Raw genomic sequence first — 24,415 nt, 5'->3', positions numbered from 1 at the left:
TATTTAAAGCAGAGGTTGACAGGTTCTTGATTAGTAAGGGGAGAAGGCAGGAGAATGGAGTTGAGAGGGTAAATTAAATCAGCCAGAGCAGACTCGATTGGCTGAATGGCCTAATTCTGCTCCTATGTCTTATGGTCTATCCCTCAGCCTCCTTTAATCTTGTCTCAGCCTATCCAGCCTCTCTTTACAACTCAAACCCATCAGTCCCAGCAACATCCTTGTGAATTGTTTCTGCACCTTTTCTATCCAACTGAAGGGGAGTTGGAGGACAGGGACACTGAGGTGAATAGCGTTTAGATCCTTGATGTCCTTCAGTTAGAGGAGCATCTTCAGGGGCTCCAGTGCCTGGTCTCAGACCATCTGAGGGGATCGCTGTTTCCAGAAATAGCACACTGGTGATGAGAGCCAACGTCCTTGATTTAGGCAATGATTTAAGGCGTCAAATCCCAGACCAAAATGTGAAGCCACATCTAATCCCAGAATTTATCAACATGCTTCTTATCAATCTCCATCACACAACTCCGAGAAGCAAACCTTGCTAGATTAACCAGGAAATATAAAGTATGAAAGAAGAGAAACAAGTCAAACAACCTTTGTACAAGATGTTGGTGAAACTGCATTTGGAACATTGCGATCAGTTCTGGTCGCCCTGCTATGGGAAAGATGCCATTAAGCTGGAAAGAATGCAGAGGAGATTTACAAGGATGTTGCCAGGACTTGAGGGACTGAATTACGGAGAGAGGCTGAGGTTTTTTTTACATTGAAGGATGATCTTATAGAGGTGTATAAAATCATGAGGGGCATAGATAGGGTGAATGCGCACAGTCTTTTTTCCCAGGTTTGGGGAATCAAGAATTAGAGGGCATAGGTTTAAAGTGAGAGGGGAGGAATCTAGTAGGAACCTGAGGGGCAACTTTTTTCCGCACAGAGGGTGGTCAGTATATGGAATGAGCTGCCAGAGGAAGTGGTTGAAGCAGGTACATTAAAAACATTTAAATAAACATTTGGACAGATACATGGACAGGAAAGGTTTAGAGGGACATTGGCCAAACACAGGTAAATGGGAATAGCTTGGATTGGATTCTTGATCAGACCAGTTGGGCCGAAGGGCCTGTTTCCGTGCTGTATGAATCTACAACTCAGGGCCGACTGTCTATCTCACCTTCACCCTTCTGCCTTCAATCTTAGAGATTAGAGAGCAAAGCAATCAAAACTATTGCATCCCAGGTATGTAAATTACAAAAACAGCTTCATAAATTTAGATTTTGCTAAACCTTTCTCAAAACGCCTTTTTTTTTTAAGAGGAATATTTGTATTTGTCTTGCCAATATCTGCCAGCTGCCGGGTTGCTTTCCAAAGTTTTGTATGCGCAAGTTGTCTTGGCATAATTTACAACCAATAAAACTGGATTTACATCCAGTGGAAGCACAAAGCATGACTGCTGCAAACATTAGTGAACCTTCCTGAGTCTGAATGAAGCAATAAGGATTCCAAAGATATGCAGTCTACAAATTGACCACTGGAAATGGAGGATAACATGGACAGAAAAAAATGACCATTGGAAAGGATGCGAGTAGTACTCTGATTTAGTCACTTCACTAATGAGTTATTCTGCAGATCTCATAGTGGTAGAAAATTGACCACTGCTAGATTTTTCCTCAGTCAAATAAAACAGCAATTTAAATATTCCTATTAATGAGAATTAATAACTATTTAGAAGAATAAAATTAATGAAATTAAACATGCATCTGTTCCATTTCACAATCTAACATGAAGTCTTGATTGAGTAATCAAAGATAAATTCTTTATATGTGCAGTCACCGACTTGCACAGTACTCTTAGGTTTATAATGGTCCAATGGTGGTATTTCGTGTTATCCAGGTTACAGTGTCAAGCTGACAAAGCAAGACCTCAGACATTAACTGATGGTTTCCATAGTACAATGAAGGTAAGGTAAGGTATCTTTATTAGTCACACGTACATCGAAAAACATGGTGAAACGCATCTTTTGCATAGAGTGTTCTGGGGGCAGCCCGCAAGTGTCACCACGCTTCCGGCGCCAACATAGCACGCCCACAACTTCCTAACCCCGTACGTCTTTGGAATGTGGGAGGAAACCGGAGCACCCGGAGGAAACACATGCAGACACGGGGAGAACGTACAAACTCCTTACAGTCAGTGGCCGGAATTGAACCCCGGTCGCTGGTGCTGTAATAGCGTTGCGCTAACTGCTACACCAACCCACATTTGTGGCTTGGGATTGTATTGAATTCCTAACTCTGTCTTGTATTTTCTTGCTCAAATTTGGTGAAGAAATCTTAATTAAAACATCTTTTTTCTTTAAATCTGGCTTGGTTCCAGATACTAAGTTAGTCTTCAACTGTATTTTTGAAATAAGTTTTAATGAATAAAGAGATAAGTTATAAATTATTTTATAGGTAAGCCCCAAGTTTTCAATTATTTAACAAGGAAATATTAAGTGTATAAATTAAGAGGGGTTTTGCAGTGTTACTTGGCAAATGGACACAGTTCAATACTTTCGCTCTACTGGGATTGATGGGGCCCTGATTTGATGGTCTCTATATTCCCGGTGATATGTCCATGATATTTCCATATCCAAAGCAGCTACAACCAGAAAAGCACAGGACAAGTGGGATCTGTGCAAGAAGTTATTCCCTTGTCTCTGTTTGACCTAGGAGCCACTGGAACTCCCGCTCCCTGGTTTATAACCATCTTATGGTCCAATTCTACATCATCTGAACTTTATCACAAGTCTCCATTGAGACACACCATCTAGGGGTCAAATCCAGAGCTCCCATTCAATTTTTACACTAACGAAGGAAGGTTCGTGAAACAACTGAAGTTAAAATTTACAGAAAAGCACTGTGACTTGTATTTGAGAATGAACATTATTGTTGCAATGACAGTCCAATTTTGCCGGCAGCTACTCTGACAAGTTGGCAGTACTGACACATATTCCTCTCAAAGCTGGGCATGTTGTCCTATTGAATTATAAAGTCAGAGTACAGCACAGGCCCTTCGGCCCAACTGGTCCATGCCTGCCAAAATGCCCATCCAAGCTTCTCCCACATTTTGCCCATAACCTTCTAAACTTTTCCTATCCATGTACCTGTCCAACTGTCTTTTAAATTAGCAAATTGAAATGCACAGTGGCTACAGGGAATCCTTGGAGGTGAGTTGTTTCTGCCCCGCCACATAGGACTGTGATTCTTCCTTATTTGTTTTACCCATCTATTCATACAAGTGCAAGGCAGAACTGCACCATCAGTGCTCCAGGGTGTACACACATAGCCCAACACCTGTTTTGTGCAGACACAAGAGTTGGCAGATGCTAGAATCTGGAGCAACACACAAAGCGCTGGAGGAACTCAGTGGGTCAGACAGCATCCATGGAGGGAAATGGACGGTCGATGTTTCGGGTCAAGACATTTCTCAACCTGGGAAGATAATGGTGCCAGACTAGAAACCTTGAAAAACACTGTCACAATTTCTAGTTGGTGACACTGGCTGAAATAAATGATTATTGCCTGTTAATAATCAAATATGCTCTAAAGACAGTGTGACATTCTTCTGGGTGCTCCTTTTTCCGCCCACATCTCAAAAAAAAACGTGCAAGTTGGTAGTTGAATTGGCTACTGTAAATTGTTCCCAATATATAGGTGGTAGAATCCGGGAAGAGTTGATGGGAGTATGGGAAGAATTAAAAAAACATTGGGATTAGTGTTGGAAGACTGTAAAAGGGTGGTTAACAGTTGGCTCGTTTCCATGCTGTAGTCTCTCCGATGAGATATTCAGGAACGATAAGGATTAACCTTCAGCTATTAGCTCTTTTACAAAATGTGGGCATCACTGGCAAGGCCAGGACTTGATGCCCATGTCTAATTGTTCTTGAGAAGATGGTGGTGAGCCACCTTTTTTTTTGAACAACTGCCATCCTTCCAGGGAAGGCAGTCCCACAGTGATGTGCTCCAGGATTCAGACACAGCAGACGAGGAGCTCCATTATTTTCCAAGTCAGCAATGGATGCGACTTGGGTGCTCCTGTTGCTCTTATTGTTGGGTGGGGGGTCACAGGTTTGGGGGTTGCTGTTGGAGTTGCCTGGGTGAATAACTTGTAGATGGTGCAGCCGTAGTATTCTGGTGGTGGAGAGAAGACATGTTGATCTCATCAGTTCGTACCAGGCACAAAACACCTGCTTCAGGCAGCAACTCAGAAGATGCTGGAGGAACTCAGCGGGTCAGAGGCAGCATCCATGGAGGGAAACGGACAGTCGACGTTTCAGGTTGAGACCCTTCATCCGGACTGAAAGATAGAGGGGAGATAGCCGGTATAAAGACAGGAAGGGGTGGAGCAAGAGCTGGCAGATGGATATGTGGATCCAGCTTTTTTTTGGTGGGGGGGGAAGGAAATAATTTCAGAAGCTGGAAGTGACAAAGGGCTGAAGCTGATGGAACCTGATAGGAGAGAAGGGTGGAGCACGGAATAGAGAGAGAGACATGGGGGAGGGGAACCAGTGGGTGTGTGTGACAGGCAGATGGAGAGGGAGGGGGGAAGAAATAGGAGGATGGGGACCAGGTGAATCAGGAGAGTAAAGAGGAAAAGAGAAAAGGGTGACAGAGGGGGAATGGTTATACGAAATTTGAGAATTCGATGTTCATGCCGACAGGTCGGAGGCTGCCCAGGCTTTTTTTCTTTATCTGCGGTGTGGCCAAGTTTGCAACCTTTTACAGTGAACGCTCTCCCTTTCTGTGAAGCCACTGGCACAGCCTTTGAGACTAGTTATCAAACAGGCATGATCTTCCCCAGCGCTAAAGCTGGAACATGCGGGGTAGTGTGAAGCACTGTCAAACTTACAATGAACGGTCTAAATGTACTTTGGCTAAGGAGATTTTTTTTTAATAATCGACACATTCTATGGCAGGGCAGTAAAGGTGATCTCACTCGTGTTTCTTGGGAATTTGCTGAACCCAGTTTTCAACACTTTACAAGCGGAGATCTCTGCTACCGTGTCCTTTTAACTACATCTATTCAAAGCAGTTATGCTGCTGTACCAGTAGCCAGAGTTCAGCTCACTGGTCCAGAGATATGCATTCAAATCCCACTATGGCAGCTGGGAATATAAATCCAACTAATTCAATAAATCTGGAGTTAAATACAATCCCTAGTCCCAGTAATGGTAAACAAGAAACAACAGGATTGTTATTCAAAACCCCAACTGGTCCAGCAATGTCCTCACCAGTATGACTGGGAGTGACACCAGACCCACCAACGTGGTTGTCTCGGAACGGTCTCCTCCACGCAGGGATGACAAGGATGGATAATAAACCTCAACGCTCCCAGTGGCACTGATATCCCGTGAATAAGTAAAAGAGAAATTAAGTGGGACCACCAGTGCTCTGGCTGCACAGCATGTGCTGATGCAGCCATGCATTGCAACAACTTGCCAATCTTAGCTCGACAGCATTCTCCAGCCCAAAGAGGGCAAGGCAGCAGACATCCAAAGGTGTTTCTACACAAGAAATATCCACAGTCATCATGTGGGCCAGCAAGCGATTAAATTGGCCTTCATATCAAGATAAGGGAATTGGAGAAAAGTGTGCAATGAAAGTTGGTTCCTGGGATGATGGTCTCTCCTCTGAGGGGTGATTGAGTGGTCTATACATGCTGGTGTTTAAAAGAATCAGATACAAGATTTTCCAGAGGAATTAGCTGCCAATAAAGGCTACCTCCTCTCACTCTAGAGCTTCACATCCAAGAACCTTGGCAACATCTTAGTAATTCTCCTCAGCATCCACTTTGCTGCTGTCACATCTTCCTGTGATGTGGCGACCAGGGCTGTGCACAGTTGTGGTCACAGTTGACTTATCTTTATTTGGCTGATCTCACCAAGTCTCATTTCCAACTAAGCCTTGAGGAGAACCATATGTTCAAAACACATGAATATGCAGTTCAGATCACAGGGAGAGGAGAGATATTAATCAGATATTAGAGCACCAGCATGAATTTTAAGCAGTTCAGATCCTTTACAAGGCTGGCTTTCCTGTACTCTACAAAAGCTCAGCCTTGGGATGTCCCAGAGCACTTTACAGACAATGAGGTATTTTTGAATTGTTGAAAACATGGTTAAGTTGTACACAGCAAGCTCCCATAGAGAGCAACATGACTTTTTTTTGGTGATGATTTAATAAATATTGGCCAGGATACCATGGTAACTCCCTCCCACTCAATCTGCTTACTTGTTTACTCAGTTTGCTGAGAACACACATTGCCCACTTTGAAGAGACGATCACATGCTGCACCGCAGTAGCCGATGGCTGTGTTGTGGGCTCTCCATTACCATCCCTGCCACAGAGTGGCCACACACTTTCAACTTGCTCTTTTGCATTGGGAGAAGCAATGGGCTTGATCTTCACCCTGTTGGGTTGGAGTGTAGTGGAGGTGGTTGCTGCCAGATTTAACCGAGAACTTAAACAGCCAGTTTTCCACTACTCCAACAGCAGCCAATCCCATTGTAACGTTCCACAGTAGGAGGGAGTCCAAGTTTGCACTGCCTGTTTAATCAGTCATAATCAAAAGATGGCAGGCTATCTTCCACCTTTACTTTACAATATTAAAAAAGTTTAGGGTACATTCCTGCATAAAGCCAGCACATCGCAAAAATCAGTCTGCAAAAATAAGTCTTACAACTAACAGATGCAGAAGTATGTGCTTTAAATTTTAAAGACATCCAATGGAGTTAATCCAAATAATGCTACAAGAAGTTGCTTGCATAAAACATCTGTTTAAATCATATGTTTCTAAAAGAAATCAAGTATAGCCCTTGTTATTTTAGACAGCAGATAAGAAGTTAGAGAATATGCACAAAATCCTTCACTACTATTGTTCGTTCACCTCTCTTCACAGAGTGGGTTCAGTGTGGATCGTCAGGGATATGGAGTCCACTTATGGGAACTGCTGGTGACCAAGTCCAGGAACACATCCAGTACAAGCGTCCAAAATCTTGACAGTTATTTGTAGATTTTATTTTCCACTAATAATTGCCGGAACACTCAAATGGAAAAAAGGATTCACCTCATCACATTGTGATCAGAAACTGCTCATTACGTTATCACAGAGTTGCAGTAAGGATTAGGAAATTCATGAAGTATTTTATAAATGATAAGCATTTCAAAACAAAACGTCTGACCATTGACCAACATTTTAAAAAGAGTCCAATCTCCTATACATATTTATGTGGAAGAAACTGTCCAGAGTAATTTTCTGGAGACAGATGCAAGTGCTATTGCCATTTCTCAATGGATTCAACCATTTTGCAATCGTTCTTCACATCCCTTGCCTGTTCATCTACAAGACATTATGAGCAATAAGAACCCTGAGCACCTTTTAAAATCTTGCACCTGTGGTCCCTGGAATCTTTAAATTACAAGTAATGAGTATCATAATGTGTCCTGTGGAAGGACAGTAGAGTGTGACTGCAGGTTAACTTCTTTTCAGAGAGCAAATGCAGGCTCAAAGGTCAAACTCAAAATCCCATATATGAATCCTATCTTAATCTCAACTGAATAGAAAACTGTTCAACAGAAAACTTTTCTTACTCCAGTGGGTAACAGAGGAAGTTGTACAAAGAAAATAGTTTTAGCTATTTTAACAGTTTGTAACAGAAGTTACTCTGCACACAATTACAACCAAGAGCTACATGGCCAGCCAATGATTGAAAGCTCAGGACTTGGCATCTCTGAGCTTTGGGCTCAGTCCATACAGTCGTTTGGAGTCACAGTTGAATTGGTTTCATTGGCAGATGCACAATCTGCCAACAGCAGTTTGTTCTTATTCATATGTTAATAAAAACACTTGCCCGTGCACTTTGTGCGTAATTCACGCCACATTCAATATCAGTAAACCAAAACAGTATCAAGATAATTTGTATTCCAGACCTGCGAGAAGTAGCTACAAACACATGGAATTATGTAATGTTGCAGAAAGAATGCACTTAAACTAACATTGTGGGTAGCTATCCTTTGAGTCATGTCTACTGGATTTCCTCATTCAAAAAAAAGAAATTGTTGTTTGAAAAGCCAAATTAAAGCACAAGATACACAACATCTTGACATTACTTAGCAACAACACTAAGCCTCACAACTGCCAACAGCTGTATGGAAATGGCAGGGAGTGGCAAACCTAGGTACAACCTACAGAACCACAAGTCAACAGCACTGCCAAGACTTGTCGCCAGTAAAATTCAAGAAATACAACGTAAAGAAATATAGCCACTCGCAACGGATAAGATCACTATTTATCTTTCTGCTGTGCAGGGTAATAATCCTTACATTTTCCATTAACTGAGGAGTACCTCCTGGGCAAGCCTTGGCTCTGCATTAACAGCATCAGAACTCAGACTGCAGAACTGAGAAAGTCCTGGGGCATCAGGATTGCCGTCTTTTGGATGAGACAATGAACTTAAGTCATGGCTAACCTCAATGGATGCAAAAGATCCCATGGCACTTGCCTCTCAATAATCAACTCAAGAATAGATATCTTTATTAGTCACATGTACATCGAAACACACAGTGAAATACATCTTTTGCGTAGAGTGTTCTGGGGGCAGACCACAAGTGTCGCCACGCTTCCGGCGCCAACATAGCACGCCCACAATTTCCTAACCCGTACGTCTCTGGAATGTGGGAGGAAACCGGAGCACCCGGAGGAAACCCACGCAGACACGGGGAGAACGTACAAGCTCCTTACAGACAGTGGCCAGAATTGAACGCGGGTCGCTGGCGCTGTAAAGCGTAACGCTAACCACTACACTACCGTGCCTGCCCAGTTGAATAGGTTATTTTGAATAGGTTATTATCATGTTGCTATCTGGGGTTTTTCTTTTGCACATGCGTTAATTGCCTTATCTTCTACATAACAGTGACAAAACTTTGGTCCTTCATTGTCAAATATTTTGGTATCGAGTGAAGGGGCAGACACGCATAGATTTATTTTTCTTTACACTCATCCAGCTCAAAAACTCTCGAGAATCTTTTGGAATAGCCATGTGAATCGCGAATTTTAGCACACCTACAGCACAAGACAGGTTTCAGTCTCCCAAGTCAAAAGTTTTATCATTACTTTAACTACTTTGAACTATTTTGCACTTTCGTTCTCTTGCTCCCTCTCAACCTCCACCATACCACCAGGAGCAACATTACTTCGATGCAAATTTTAAAATACTGTAAGTACTCAGTAGGTCAGGCAGCATCTGTGGAGAGAGAAACTGGGGTAACATTTCAGGTCAATAACCTTTCATTAGAATGATCACTGTCTTGAAATATCAACTATCCCTCTCCACAGGTGCTGCCTGACCCACTGAGTATTTATAGCACTTGATGTTTTTAACTTCGTATTTTCAGCATCTGCTGGTTTTATGCTTTTGGATTTCTTCAGCACGCATTATTCTGCAAGGGAAGCATGGGCCTTACATTTCCCCTGGTCATCATTTTCCCCTCAAACTTCAGTACTTTCTTCATCTACACAAATTGATGATCAGAAATTTAAAAAAACTGCAGATGCTGGAAACAGGAAATAAAACAAGTCAGTGCTGGAAACACTCAACAGCTCTGGCTACAAAGAGAGAGTTTAAACTTCAAGTCCAACAACCCTCATCAGAACTAGAAAAAACAAGAAAATAAGTAGGTTCTAAGTTGTAGAGAGGATGGGGGAGGTATGGATGAGGCAGCACAGTGGTGCAGCTGATGGAGCCTCACCAGCAACCCAGGTTCAATCCTGACTTTAAGATATAGGAGCAGAATTAGGCCATTCGGCCCATTGAGTCTGCTCTGTCATTCGATCATGGTTTAAATTTTTTTCTCCCCAACCCCATTCTCCCAAGTCAAAAGTTGTATCACTACTTTCATTATTTTGAACTATTTTGCTCTTTCATTTTCTCCTTCCATCTCAACCTCCAGGAGCAACATTACCCCATAGCCCTTATCGCCCTTACCAATCAAGAACCCATCAATCTCTGCCTTAAGTACACCCAATGACTTGGCCTCCACAGCCCTGTGTGGCAATGAATTCCACAGATTCACCATCCTCTGGCTGAAGAAATTCATCTTCATCTCAGTTCCAAAGGGACATCCCTTGATTCTAAGACTGTGCCCTTGAACCCTAGACTCTCCTACGAGTGAAACCATCCTCTCCATAGCCATTCAATCCAGGCCTTATAGTACCCACTAGGTTTCAATGAAATTTGTCCTTGTGAATTCCATCAAGTACAGGCCCAGAGGCATCAAACGCTCCTTATATATTAAGTCTTTCGTTCTTGGGATCACGCTTGTGAACCTCATCTGGACCCTCTCCAGGGACAGCACATCTTTCCTTAGATACGAGGCCCAAAGTTGCTGATATTGAGTGCTGTCTGCAAGGAGTTTGCATGTTCTCCCTGTGATACTGTGGGGTTCTCCTGTGTGCTCTGGTTTCCTCCCACATCCCAAAGATATGTAGGTTATTTGGCCACTAAGTTGCTTCTAGTGTGTAGGCGAGGGGTCAAATGTGAGCAGAGTTGATGAGAACATAGGGAGAATAAAATGGGATTCGTGTAGGATCAGTGAAAACAAGAGCTTACTGGTCCAAGACTGAGTAGGCCAAGGAAACAGTTTCATTATGACTATATCCGGAGAGAAACATAGAAACATAGAACACTACAGCACAGTACAGGCAGTACAGGCCCTTTGGCCCACAATGTTGTGCCGACATTTTATCCTACTCCAAGATCTATCTAACCCTTCCCTCCCACATAGCCCTCCATTTCTCTATCATTCATGTGTCTATCTAAGAGTCTCTTAAATGTCCCTAATGTATCTGCCCCCACCTCCTCTGCCGGCAGTGTGTTCCATGCACTCTGTAAAAAAAAACTTACCCCTGACATCCCCCTTATACCTTCCTCCAATCACCTTAAAATTATGCCCCCTCATGTTAGCAATTGTCGCCCTGGGAAAAAGTCTCTGACTGTCCACTTGGTCTATTCCTTTTATCATCTCGTACACCTCTATCAAGTCACCTCTCATCCTCCTTCTCTCCAAAGGGAAAAGCCCCAGCTCGTTCAACCTATCCTCATAGGACATGCTCTCCAATCCAGGCAACATCCTGGTAAATCTCCTCTGCACCCTCTCAAAAGCTTCCACATCCTTCCTATAATGAGGCGACCAGAACTGAACACTATACTCCAAATGTGGTCTAACCAGAGTTCTATAGAGCTTCATCATCACCTCACGGTTGTTGAACTCAATACCCCAACTAATGAAGGCCAACACTCCATACACCTTCTTCACAACCCTATCGACCTGCGTGGCAGAGAGGATGAAAGAAATCTCTCTGACAGAGAAGGGCCAGGGTTGCCAAGGTGATACTCTATTTACAAAGCTATTTGAAACAAACAAAGGAATGTGCAAAAACTGTGAAAAGCAGGTCAGAACTGTTGTAGAAAACAGGAACTTTCGATAAAACAGTTGTTGCCTGACCTGTCGAGTATTAAATTCATTGTCCATGTTTATTTCTGTCTCCCCATTGACTGCTGTCTTGCTGCATTACCTAAGAAGTAGGAGCAGGAGTAGGGTATCTGGCCCGTCGAGCCTGCTCCGCCATTCAATAAGATTATGGCAGATCTGGCCATGGACTCAGATCCACCTACCTATCTTTTCCCCTTAACCCTTAATTCCCTTAATATGCAAAAATCTAATTGTATCTAAAATATATTTTATGAGGTAGCTTCCACTGATACCCTGGGCAGAGAATTCCACATATTCTCTACTCTCTGGGAAAAGCAGCTTCTCCTTATCTCCGTCCTAAATCTATTCCCCCAATTCTTGATGCTCTGTCTCCAAGTTCTAGTCTCACCTACCAGTGGAAACAACCTTCCTGCCTCTACCTTATCTCTCCCTTTCATAATTTCATCTTTCTATAAGATCCCCTCTCATTCTTCTGAATTCCAGCAAGTATAGTCCAGGATGACTCAATCCTCATAAGCTAACTCCTCCATCTCTGGAATCAACCTGGTGAACCTCCTCTGCACCACCTCCAAAGCCAGTATATCCTTCCGCAAGTAAGGAGACCAGAACTGCACGCAGTTCTCCAGGTGCAGCCTCACCAGTACCCTGTACAGTTGCAGCGTAACGTCCCTTCTCTTAAGTTCAATCCCTCTAGCAAGGAAGGCCAACGTTCCATTTGCCTTCTTGATAACCTGTTGCACCTGCAAACCAACCTTTTGCGATTCATGCACCAGCACTCCCAAGTCCCTCTGCACAACAGCATGCTGCAACCTTTCTCCATTTAAATAATAATCTGATCTTCTATTTTTCCTTCCAAAGTGGATGACCTCGCATTTATCAACATGATATTCTATCTGCCAGACCCTTGCCCACTCACTTAACCTATCTATATCTCTCTGCAGACTCTCTGCCTCCTCTGCGCAATTTGCTTTTCCACGCAATTTAGTGTCATCAGCAAACTTAGATATGCTACACTCGGTCCCCTCTTCAAAATCATTAATGTATATCGTGAATAGTTGCGGGCCCAGCACCGACCCCTGCATCACCACTGATTGCCAACCAGAGGAACATCAATTTACCCCAATTCTCTGCCTTCTATTGGTTAACCAATCCTCAATCCTTGCTAATACCTTACCCCCAACTCCATGCATCCTTACCTTATGGGTAAGTCTTTTATGCGGCACCTTATCGAACGCCTTCTGGAAATCCAAGTATATAACGTCCACCTGTTCCCCTCTCTCCACTGCACTCATTATATCCTCAAAGAACTCCAATGTTTGTCAAACAGGACCTGCCCTTCCTGAATCCATACTGTGTCTGTCTGACAGAACCACTTCTATCTGGATGTCTCGCTATTTCTTCCTTAATGATAGCTTCAAGCATTTTCTTGACTACAGACACTAAGCTAACTGGCCTACAGTTACCTGCCTTTTGCCTACATCTTTTTTTTAAAACAGTAGCATGACATTTGTTGTTTTCCAATCTGCTGGGACCTGCCTAGAGTCCAGAGAATTTTGGTAAATTATCACAAATGCCTCTACTATAACTTCCCCCATTTCCTTCAGTACCCTGGAATGCATCCCATCAGGATCAGGGGACTTGTCTACCTTTAGGCCCACTAGTATGCTCACCACTACCTCTTTAGTGACAGCAATTGTATTCTCCGGACCTTATCAAAAGGTAATGCATAGAAATTCAGGACATCAGCAAAGAACTGTGGGGCAAGATGCAGACAGCACTAGGAGATGCAACACTGGAGGAAAAGGGAGCAGGCAAGGCATGGCCCATAACTGTTGTAAATGAATTACAGTCTTAATATACAGAAGTGGAAAAAATACAGTAATCTATTTAAAATACAGTTGGACAGGTACATGGATAGGAAATGTTCAGGTGGTCAAGGGCAAAATGCTGGCAAATGGGACTGGCTTGGACAGGCAGCTTGGTCGGCATGGACCAGTTGGGCCAAAAGGCCTGTTTCCGTGCTATGAGACTCTATTATACTTCTCTCAAGGTTTGTGTCGCTATTTGAATGAATGGGGTCATGTAAGGTGCACCAAATGGCAGAAGGCTGAGAGGCTGGATAGAGTGACTTACATAATGCTTCTGTCTGACTGATTCACCAGGATGCAATCCAGCCCAAAGTCTCTCCCTGTACATTGCTCCACCAGAGGTCTGCACTCCAAAATTCCAGCCCTAACCCCTTCTGTCGCTCTTTTCCTCTTTACAGACACCTCTTAAGCCCTCTCTCTCTCTGACCAGCCTTTGGCCTTCTGATGCGAGACCTCCTCACCTGCTGTGGATCCATTTTTGTTTATCCATTATGTATGAGCTACCTTGGGCTGCATTTGCTCAGTTACAGGGGAGATAATAAAGTGGAAATTCTTGATGTCCTCCGACTTCTGGGACTAAACCAATTGGGGAAATTGGACGCAGAGGTCAGCCTCAGAACTTCCCCACTTAGTTGAAAAGACAAAGACGTTTCAGCAGAGAATCACCCCACAGACACACAAAAAACTCTGGGGTAAGATGCAGACAGCACTAGGAGATGCAACACTGGAGCAAAAGGGAGCAGGAAAGGCATGCCCCCATAACTGTTGTAAATGAATTACAGTCTTAATATACAGAAGTGAATATAGTAATCTACTTAAAATACAGTTGGACAGGTGCATGGATAGGAAATGTTCTGGTGGCTAGGGTACAAACTCTGAACTGCCAGGTACTCTTTTGGTGATTGAGGCTGGCTATGGTTAGTCATACTCTGCTCATTGGTCTACAGTTTGTATTATTGCAACAAATATGGTGAAATTATAAGTGTTTTTATTCACCGTGCCACAAATCTCAGCCATATGCAGTTAACAGCGAGACAACAATCGATGCTCAATGAGAAACTCGAATGGTTACAGTGCCCCCTAGGCCTTTCAACTTTTGCATTTACAGAGGATATAGATCACACAATTTACAATCACACAGCTTACTTTTAACATTGTCATTTGTCCTAATTAGATTTAACCTCTGCTAGCATTTGCTTTCCAATGAACCTGCTGTACATATCTAATGATGTGACAATGTTCCCTACAACTCTCAAGCCATTCCTTGCGGTAAACACACTTTTCACGAAGACTTAATAAAAGCGGAGAGATGAGTATTTTCTTATATTGTACAATATACCCTAAATAAATGCTGTGCTTGAACGAGATTATTAAAACCACCTTGGTTAGCCCATCAGTGAATTTTAATAACTGACTGGTTGCATCATGGTCTGATATGTTGAGAACAGCAATTAGAGAGATAGGAAACATAGGAACATGCAAAAACTGTGAAAAACAGGTCAGAACTATTGTAGAAAATGGGAACTTTCAATAAAACAGTTGTTGCCTGACCTGTCGAGTATCAAATTAATTGTCCATGTTTATTTCTGTCTCCCCGTTGACTGCTGTCTTGCTGCATTACCTAATAGGAGCAGGAGTAGGCCATCTGGCCTGTCGAGCCTCCTCCACCATTCAATAAGATCATGGCTGATCTGGCCGTGGACTCAGATCCACCCGCCTGCCTTTTCCCCATAACCTTTAATTCGCCAATTTGAATGTGCAGGAATGCAAGAAGCTGTAGAGAGTAGTGGACTCTGCTCAATACATCATGGGCACATCCCTCCCCACCGTCGGTAGTATCTACACAAGGCGCTGCCTCAAGAAGGCAACATCCATCATCAAAGATCCCCACCATCCGGGCCATGCCACCTTCTCGCAGCTACCATCGGGCAGGAGGTACAGAAGCCTGAAGTCCCACACCACCAGGTTCAAGAACAGCTACTTCCCTTCAACTATTTCATTCTTGAACCAACCTGCACAACCCTAATCACTCAGCACAGCAACACCATGACCACTTTGCACTACAATAGACTTTTTTTTGTTCTAATTGTGTTTTTTCTTGTAAAAATTGTGCATAATTTGTTTAACTTATGTTTTTCTTGTGAATGTTGTGTTTCTGATGCCTGTGATGCTGCTGCAAGTAAGTTTTTCATTGCACCTGTGCACACATGTATTTGTGCATGTGACAATAAACTCGACTTTGATAATCATTATGCTGCTTCAGTTTTGTTCCAGGCCACATGTTCTCAGCTCTCTGTCAAGAGTGGTTGGTAAGATTACATTACAAAAAATGAGGCGGCAGCCATTTGGCCCATCGAGCCTGCTCCACCATTCAACAAAATCATGCCTGACTTCTCACCATAAATTCAATTTTCCTGACAAATCCCATCTCTTCATTCCATAAATAACCAGAAGTCCCTCGATCTCCATCTTGGAGAAATCAACAACTGAGCTTCCAAGAGTAAAGAATTCTAAAGGTTCACAGCCCTCAGTGATGAATTATCATTCTTCCCTTTCCTAGCCTCTTTCATCCCTCTCCTCCTCTCCACCCACGGGATGCCTGCCTCCATACCTTCGACCCATCCCCCGGTGGATCTGCTCTCCCCTCCTCCCCCATATCTGCCCATCACTATCGCTACCTATCACCACCTTGTGCCCACCACGCCTCCCCTCTTTTGTCCACCTATCACTGCTCTGTTTTCCCCCCTATATATTGAGCTTCTCCTTTTCCTATCCTTTGGTCCTGAAGAACGGTCCTGACCCGAAACGGTGACCATATGTTTTTCTCCACGGATGCTGCCTGGCCTGCTGAGTTCCTCCAGCTTCTTGTTTTTTCAACTGTCATTCTTAAGAGTTTAAAAATCCCGACACAACTTTTCACATCTCTGGAAGATTCAAAGACGGTTGCAACTACAGCTCCTTGTTACACCATGTCTACAGCATTTTAATTCATCAAGGAGCGAGTTCAAGACCCAGTTCAGGCTGTGGTCTCCTTCACTTCCCCTCTTTACACCCACACAAGAACCTTGACAGACCGTTATGCATGTAGAATAATAGTGATTAACATTCACTGAAGAACTAACCTCCTATTTATTTAGAAGATATTCTACAGAAATTTAAAGAGAAATAAACTTCAGTTCCTACAATTATATTAACAGTTAAAGTACTTAATGGATGAACAGAAATTAGAGAACTTTACACTCGAACTGCAACAGTCCAATTCTAATTATTAGAAGTTGGACAAGTAGTTACTGGAATGTTTGCTTCTTATTTAGAACCTCTGAAAGACAAAGATTCACATCGCAGGGCATCACCAGTGTGGAGAAGCATAACATTCCAAAGATGAGCCCAAAGTGCCAATATTTGAATGGTTAATGGTTGTAGGAAGTCAAAAAGCTCTTGATGTCAAATGTCCTCAGAAAATACTTGGGGCAAGAGTGGAGCAAGGTGGAAGGTGCCCGATATACCACGGAGCATAGAAAATGCACGAGTAACAGAATGTTAAGGCATAGAGGAGGTGGGTGAAAGAGTGATTAGGTGGAGGGCAGAGAGAGACGGGCAGAGAGAGATGGGCAAAATGGCAAGGGAAGAGAAAGCCAATCCAACAGTGGGAGATATGGAATGAAGGAAAATAACAATAAAGAGAGTGACTTGCACCGACATACATTGGTAGAGGGAGATCCTTGAAGCGTTCCTCAAAGGAGGCATTGACCCCATGGTAAGGAAAGTTTTGGCTCACCAGAGGCTGCAATGGAACCTCACCATACGTAGAGTTACTGCCCATTTTCAATATGGTGCTGCTCAAGAAAGACAAGGGAGGAAGGAAAGTTCACAACGTTATGGGGAAATGCAATTCCAGACCAAGGAATCCGCCAATGCGGAGCCCTGTGGGACTCGGACTTTCTCAAGACTTACCATTCAATGACCTCTCCCCTCCCCCCAGCTGACAGCTTCCATGAATAGGGGGTAGCCAACAATGAAGCACTTCATGCATACAAAGTCAGAAACTTGGTGCAGAGTGCCCACCAACAGCCACGTCCCAATGAACGAGGATCACAAAACAAAATTGAGTGACAGGTCATGGGGGATTTAGAATCATTCTTACTTTGAGGCAAATTTAAACAACATAAAATATGGAGCTTTCAAATCACAAGGAATAAACCCAGTGAGGGCAAACCTTAGAAAATGCCAATTGCAAAGAGTCTATTAAAGGTGTGCAATTAACTACACGAGCAGCCATCTGCTACACATAATGAATCCCTTCTCATTCTGTCCTGGCAAATGTAACTGGGACCGAGGTACTGCTTACCATCCTTAAGGTCGTGTGGTATAGTCACGATAATTTGAGAAGGGCTGTGGAAAGCATCGCATGCAAAGAAGAATTAGTGATGATGGGTTTAGTCACCAAAGATGTTCTCCAGTGGGGGATTTCAGTGCAAAACATCTGAATCTGTCTGTCACAGACCCTTTGCTATAAGTAGCCAAATACCCAATTTATGGTTAAAAAGTAAGAGTAAATACCCAATTTATGGTTGATACTAAAAGGTGCACTGGACCAAACTTGATCTGGTTGGCAATTGTGAAGTTATGCACTAAAGTATGAATTGCTACAATAACCAGAAACAAGACAATGACATCTTGCACATTAGGACAACGTCCCAGCTGGAGTTGAGGAACACAAAGCTGACACATCACCTGCCAAGTGGAAACAATGTTCTTCTCCACCAAGAGGGAGTCTTAACCCTTCCCCTTGCTATTCAGCAACATGACCACTGGCAAATCCCCCACCAGCAACGTCATGGGGGGCACCAATGACCAGAAGCTGAACTAGATGAGTCACATCAATACAGAACAGGGGCTGGGTATCCTTTGGTGAGTGACTCACCTCCTGACTCCCGGTCACCTTTCCATCATCTGTAAAGCACCTCAGGAGTGGGACAGAAAACTCTCCACTTGTCTGGATGGCTGCAACTCCAGAACACCCAAGAATCAAAACACAAGATAAGGCTCCTTCAACCTCTACCACACAGAAGGACATGGGCACTTTGGAACACCACCACCACCTCCTTCTCCTTCTCTCGACTTAAATATAATTCTTGTTCCTTCACCATCGCTGGGTCTAAATCCTGGAACTCCCTCTCCAACAGCATTGGAGATAGATCACCAGAAGGACAGCAGTCTTTCAGGAAGGAAGCTCACCACAACTTTCTCAAGGGCAATAAACACTCGCCCATGATACTTGCTCACAGAGAGAGAAAATAAAGAACCAGAATTTTGAGCAGATTGCCTTGTAGAGGAATCAGGAAGACCTTTTGGGAATCAAATCAAAACAATGGACAGGAAAGTTGCTGGCAACTTTGGAAGTAGAACTGATCACAGAGCCAAATCTCCCTCCACCCAATCCACCATGGATTGACACTATCTGACCAACCAGATGGACAAGGAGTGCCGACGTCCTTCCCTGATTTCATGAACTCGGAGTCAATTATAATCGGCTGCAGAGCCACTAAGAAAGGAGACTTTGGACTCACCCATTCACAAACACAAGATAAATCAAATGACTAGCTGCTGACAATCTCTCCGAGCAAAGTACTTATTTTAACAAGTACAATGGCCCCATACAGACTTGGAAGTGGACATACTCAAATCAGCTGGATTTCCACCTGTGCCTGTGACTACTCAAAAACGCATCCACCTACGTTGGTGGATGTGTAAGATTGTAGCAATGTCAACTTAATTTTCAGCCTAATTCCAAGAAGCATGACTCACGGCATGAACTGCACACAACTTGGCATCGAGCTGCAAGCTTCAGAGAAACATTGAACTTTGTTATTACCCACGTGACGTGCTAACCGAGTCACACCAGCAATAGAGGAGGGCTCTCTCCAGAGGTTTGGAGTTGACGCGGGTAACTTGGGCAGTGTCAGTGGAAGACTGAATAGTTTTGGACCTTCGTATTTAAGGAAAAATATTATTTGATTGGAGGCACTTCAGAAAAAGTTCACTAGGATTATCCTGCTATGGAGGGATTTTCATAGGAAGAAAGGTCAAATAGCTTGGAGTTCAGAAGAGCGATAGGCAATCTTGAGGATTCAACAACTTTCAGATCTGATGAGAAGTTGTAAAGCCAGGCAGTATCCATGGAGAAAAGTGGGTGGTCAACGTTTCTGCTTTTCCCCTCTATATATTGGGCTTTCCCTTTTCCTATCTTCAGTCCTGAAGAAGGGGTCTGACCCGAAACGTTGACCGCCTGCCTTTCTCCACGGATGCTGCCTGGCCTGCTGAGTTCCTCCAGCATCAGTGTTTTTCCATCCAGATTCCAGCATCTGCAGTCCTTTGTTTCTCAAGAAGTTGTAAAATTGATTGCAATACATTTACTAATTTTAGGGACAACCCCCCCCCTCCCCCCACACAAAATTGATCAGAAGGGCTGATGAATGGTGGTTAAAAAAAAATCCAACTAAAATAAACGAAAGTTACTCGGAGTAAACTATACTAGCCCTCAGGACTGCTCTGATGTCTCACATTAGGTACAGGCTTGGTTGAAAGCACTCTCACTTTCATGTCAGAAGGTTATAAGTCCAAGTCGCACTCCAGAGGCTTGAGCATAAAAATGTAGGCCAACGCACCCATACAGTGCTGAGGGGGTGCAGCACTGTCAGAGATGCTGCCTTGGGGGCAAGACCTTAAACCAAGGACCTATTTTCTCAGGCAGACATAACATGTATCCAATGGCACTGTATCAAATGGCTAATACTTATCCAAATGTTCAGGCCAATATTTATGCCACTGCCAATATCACTAACAGATTACCTGGTCCTTTTCACACTGTTGTTAGTGGGAGCTTGCTGTGTGCAAATTGGCTGCTGCACTTCCCGACTTTCGTAGAGTGAACATGCTTCAACAAGTACTTTGTTGGCAGTCAACTGCTTTGGGATACCCCTAGATCAGGAAAAGTTCTCCAGAAGAAATGCACACATGTTCCTCCCACTAAACCAATAAAGTGATCTGCAGACACAAGAGACAGCAGATGCTGGAGTCTGGAGCAACGATCTGCTGGAGGAACTCGGTGGGTCGAGCAACATCTGGGGGGGGGGGGGGGGGGGAATGGGGTGAGGAGGAATTGCTAACATTTCAGGTCAGAGCCCTGCATCAAGACTCTGATCTGAAAGTGATCTGCAACCTTCACTTTGTTTTCTGCCACATCTTTTGATTAGCCTAGAATAAAAAAAAGCATTCCTTTTTTGAGTATATATACCCACAGACTCCTCATATGCTCACAGCATGTCCCAAAGATCTCTGCAGGCAATGAACTGAGTGTAGCCATTGGAATACTACTGGAAAATAGATCAATAAAGTCTCATAAGGAAGGGCATGTTCTGCCCTCTCAACTGGCCTCTGGATTGGGAGCACCTTAACATTCAAGGGCCACAGCGGAGTCCCAGGATGTAACGCATTATTGGAATTAACCCACTGAACAGAAACAGGAGCCACAGCACAACCAGAAGAGAGGCATTCCCAAAGTAATTTTTTTTTTGTTCCAATCCAATAAAAGATGTTTCAACTCTTGAAACGCAAAGCTGGCAGCAAGTGTTTGGCCACATGGATGCCAATCTGTTCTTGGCTAGAGCTCCACAGCATTGATACAGAGACATAAAATTGAATCTCACCATTGCAGCTGGGGAATTAAAATGCAAGTAATTACATTTAAAAAATCTGGAATTTAAAAAGAAAGCTCGCCTCGTTAATAGTAACTATGACACTGTAGGATTGTCCTAAACACCCCTCTGGTTCACTGATGTTCTTCACAGGGGGAAATCTGCTGCTCTTACCCAATGCATGACTTCAGACCCACCACTGTGGTCAACTCTTACCTGCCTCCTCAATTAGGGATGGACGGTTAATGCCGGCTTTGCTCATATCCCACGGATGAAGAAATAAAAGTCAACTCTTCCTTTGATTCATGCCTGCAGTTGGTTTCATGCTTACACACGGTCCTCCAGCTTCCCATCCAAAGGACTATTCTTCAACTGCAAGGCTGAAGGGCACCAAATTATTCCATAGAAACCATTTCCATTGGAATGGTTTCTGGTTATGATGCCAGAAGCTGACCTTGCTGGAGTTGTTACTGGAGGTAGAGTTCCGAGCAGGATGGTAAATTACACCCAGTCCCAACCTTCTCTCCACACCCCTCACTGCCTCCGGAGAATTGAACCAACAAATTCCTGAAGCCTGGGTTGGAGCATTTCAGTTATAAGAGATCGGAGAGGCTAAGTCTCTTTTCCCTGGAGCAGAGGTTAAGAGGGGACATGATAGAGGTATTTAAAATTATGAAGTGTATATTAGGGTGGACTGCAGGAGACTTCTGCAGGTAGATAAAACAAGAGGACAGATCTGAGGGGGACCTTTTTCACCTACAGAATAGCGAATACACTGCCTGAGATCGCGGTGGAAGCAGAGTCACTGACAGCATTTCAGTGTCTAGCCGAGCACTCGAATTGCCCAGGCGTGGAAGGCCTTGGAATAGGTACTGGAAGGATGGGACGAATACTGATGGGTGCCCACTGGTGAGCATGGACGTAATGGGCTGAACAGCCTTTTTCCCTGCTGTACGAATTTAAGAAGCCAAAACCAACCTCTTTAGAATATACGAGATCTAGTAAAATTGATTCGGACTGGGGTTTTGATTAAGAGACATTGGTTCGATAATTCTGGAGATACGTTGGTGTTGGTGATTTTGTTCTTACAAGGCAAGATAATTCCACAACTGTGTGCCTGGATGGTGAAAGGACAGTACCCAGCGGTGCATCAACATAAGCAGGGTGATAGGGGCACACTCAGTGAGTAGTGTTGACAGTGATAAGAGAGGTATGCGGGGTGTGGCCATGGATGGATCTGACTGTGAGAATGAGAGTTTTATACTCAAGATGCTGGTGAAATCAGTCTGGTCAGGGAGCGGAATGGGAGTGGGAGAGTGGGACTTTTACAGCCCAGGGAAATGGTGGGTGTGTGCCTAAAAAGATTAGCTTGGGTACAGATGGGAGATCACTGGATTAGTGCACATAACGCTATTACAGCACCAGCGACCCGGGTCATTTCCGGCTACTGTCTGTAAGGAGTTCATACATTCTCCCCGTGACTGCATGGGTTTCCTCCAGTTTCCTCCCACATTCCAAAAACGTACAGGTTAGGAAGTTGTGGGCATGCTATGTTGGCGCTAGAAGCGTGGCAACACTTGCGGGCTGCCTCTAGAACACTCTACGCAATAGATGCATTTCACTGTGTGTTTCGATGTACATGTGACTAATAAAGATATCTTAAATCATGGATTAAACAAAATCTAAACACACACTCCATTGATAGGAAATGTATTGTTTTCTGTCTCATCATTACAAGCCACTTGAACAATTACCAGACTCAAAATCTTAAAAAGAATACACGGCAATATGGTGGTGCTGTGGTTAAGTTCTTGGGTGGTTATCTGGAGCACTGACCTGGAGACACACGTTCCTATCCCATCACAGGGGAACTTAAATTCAATTAAACAAATCTGGAAAAAGAAGCTTGTATCCATAATAGTGATCATGAAATGACCAAGTTGTCATAAAAACCCATCTGGTTCACCATTGTCCTTCAGGGGAAGAAACCGGCCACCCTTACCCAGTTTGGCCTACATGCATTTCCAGAACGTCCAATGTGACAAAACTCTTGCACACCCCATAAAATGGCCGAGTCAATCATTTCAAGGAGAAATGTCAAATGGCCAAAAAAACCATGCTAACAATGGCCAAGATCCTGTGAATAAATAAATACGAAACCAAGATGAGGAACACATCGAGCGATCGACATCTGCTGAACTCGAGAGCAAGTAGAAAGGTTTCAAGGGCTCTGCCAACAGTACACAGTTGGCAACGAGCAATCTGCTGGAGGAACTCAGCGGGTTGAGCAGCATCTGTGGGAGGCAAGGAAAGTTCTGCCCTCTTCCTTCCACAGATGCTGCTCGAGCCACTGAATTCCTCCAGCAGGTTGCTCCAGATTCCAACGTCTGCACTCTCGTGCCTCCAATACACGGTTTGTATCTGGGTGGCAGAGCCAGGGTTTGGATATAAGAGTGTGCCACATCCCCTTTCAGAGTTCCCGTCTTTTCCCTTCCCTTTGCTTTCAATTTGTTTACAGCTCCAGTTCCAATTCCAGCCTCTCTCCCTCTTCAGTGTTCCTTTGGACAGAGCTTAAGTCGCTCACACTGCGATATCGGTTGTCAACTACGATAAGCAGCTCCTATGTTATTATTAGACACACACATTGCTGCTCAGTAAAAAATGGAGATGGAGCTGCTTTTTTGGTTTGCCGTAACTACTTCATCCTCTGCACAGAGGTCTTGAAAGGAAAATAAATGCAGAACTGCATCACTGTTGTGTTCCACACAACAGAACGCACACTCTTAGTACAGAGGTCGTTACAAGGATTCTGGTTCCTGGTTATTTTGTTTTTACAGTCTCAGGCAGATTTTGGAAACTTCCCACTTTGTTACTGATGCAGACTCACAACCCAACTTCCTCCCCAGTCACTGGAGCCCAGCAAACAAATCAAACACAAGTGGTGTGGATCAACAATCATGTGCATTTGGTTAGAGCGAGAGTCTTGGGAAATTTTGTTCTATTTTTTCTAACGTGGGGCAGGTTCCACCAAAGTTTGAGAAGCCCCCGTTCCAAACCAGTAAAATCATGAACTCAGTATTTTTGTTGTTGAGTAGGTGAAATGTTAAAATCCTCAAGATCTCATGAGGACCTAACACAGTAAATCAAAGCAAATTTGACAAACTTACTGCCCAGGTTTTGGAAAGCCTGAAGATTGGTGCACTTTGCAGACCAGAGACCACAGCCATGAGAGAATGGAGATTGTTTAACTCCAGTAATTTCTGAAAGGAAGAACAATGTAAATTAAACATTTCAAAACACTAGCACTTATTAGATCAAGCAACCCAAACCGCTC

General features: G+C 43.7%; 1 protein-coding gene across 3 annotated transcripts in view; it reads right to left on the bottom strand.

The window, feature by feature from the left end:
• The window catches only part of LOC127582257 (ras-specific guanine nucleotide-releasing factor RalGPS1-like), a 636,204-nt gene that overhangs the window by 413,017 nt on the left and 198,772 nt on the right, over positions 1 to 24,415 (bottom strand). For all 3 annotated transcript variants that reach the window (XM_052037419.1, XM_052037422.1, XM_052037421.1), the window contains one exon: positions 24,249 to 24,341. In XM_052037419.1, coding sequence (XP_051893379.1) covers positions 24,249 to 24,341 — 93 coding nt within the window. The remainder of the gene's footprint in view (positions 1 to 24,248; positions 24,342 to 24,415) is intronic.

This window comes from Pristis pectinata, chromosome 23 (assembly GCF_009764475.1).
Source record: "Pristis pectinata isolate sPriPec2 chromosome 23, sPriPec2.1.pri, whole genome shotgun sequence".
Classification (NCBI taxonomy): domain Eukaryota; kingdom Metazoa; phylum Chordata; class Chondrichthyes; order Rhinopristiformes; family Pristidae; genus Pristis; species Pristis pectinata.
The sequence above is the reverse complement of the archived record's forward strand: the minus strand, read 5'-3'. Positions and strand labels throughout refer to the sequence as shown.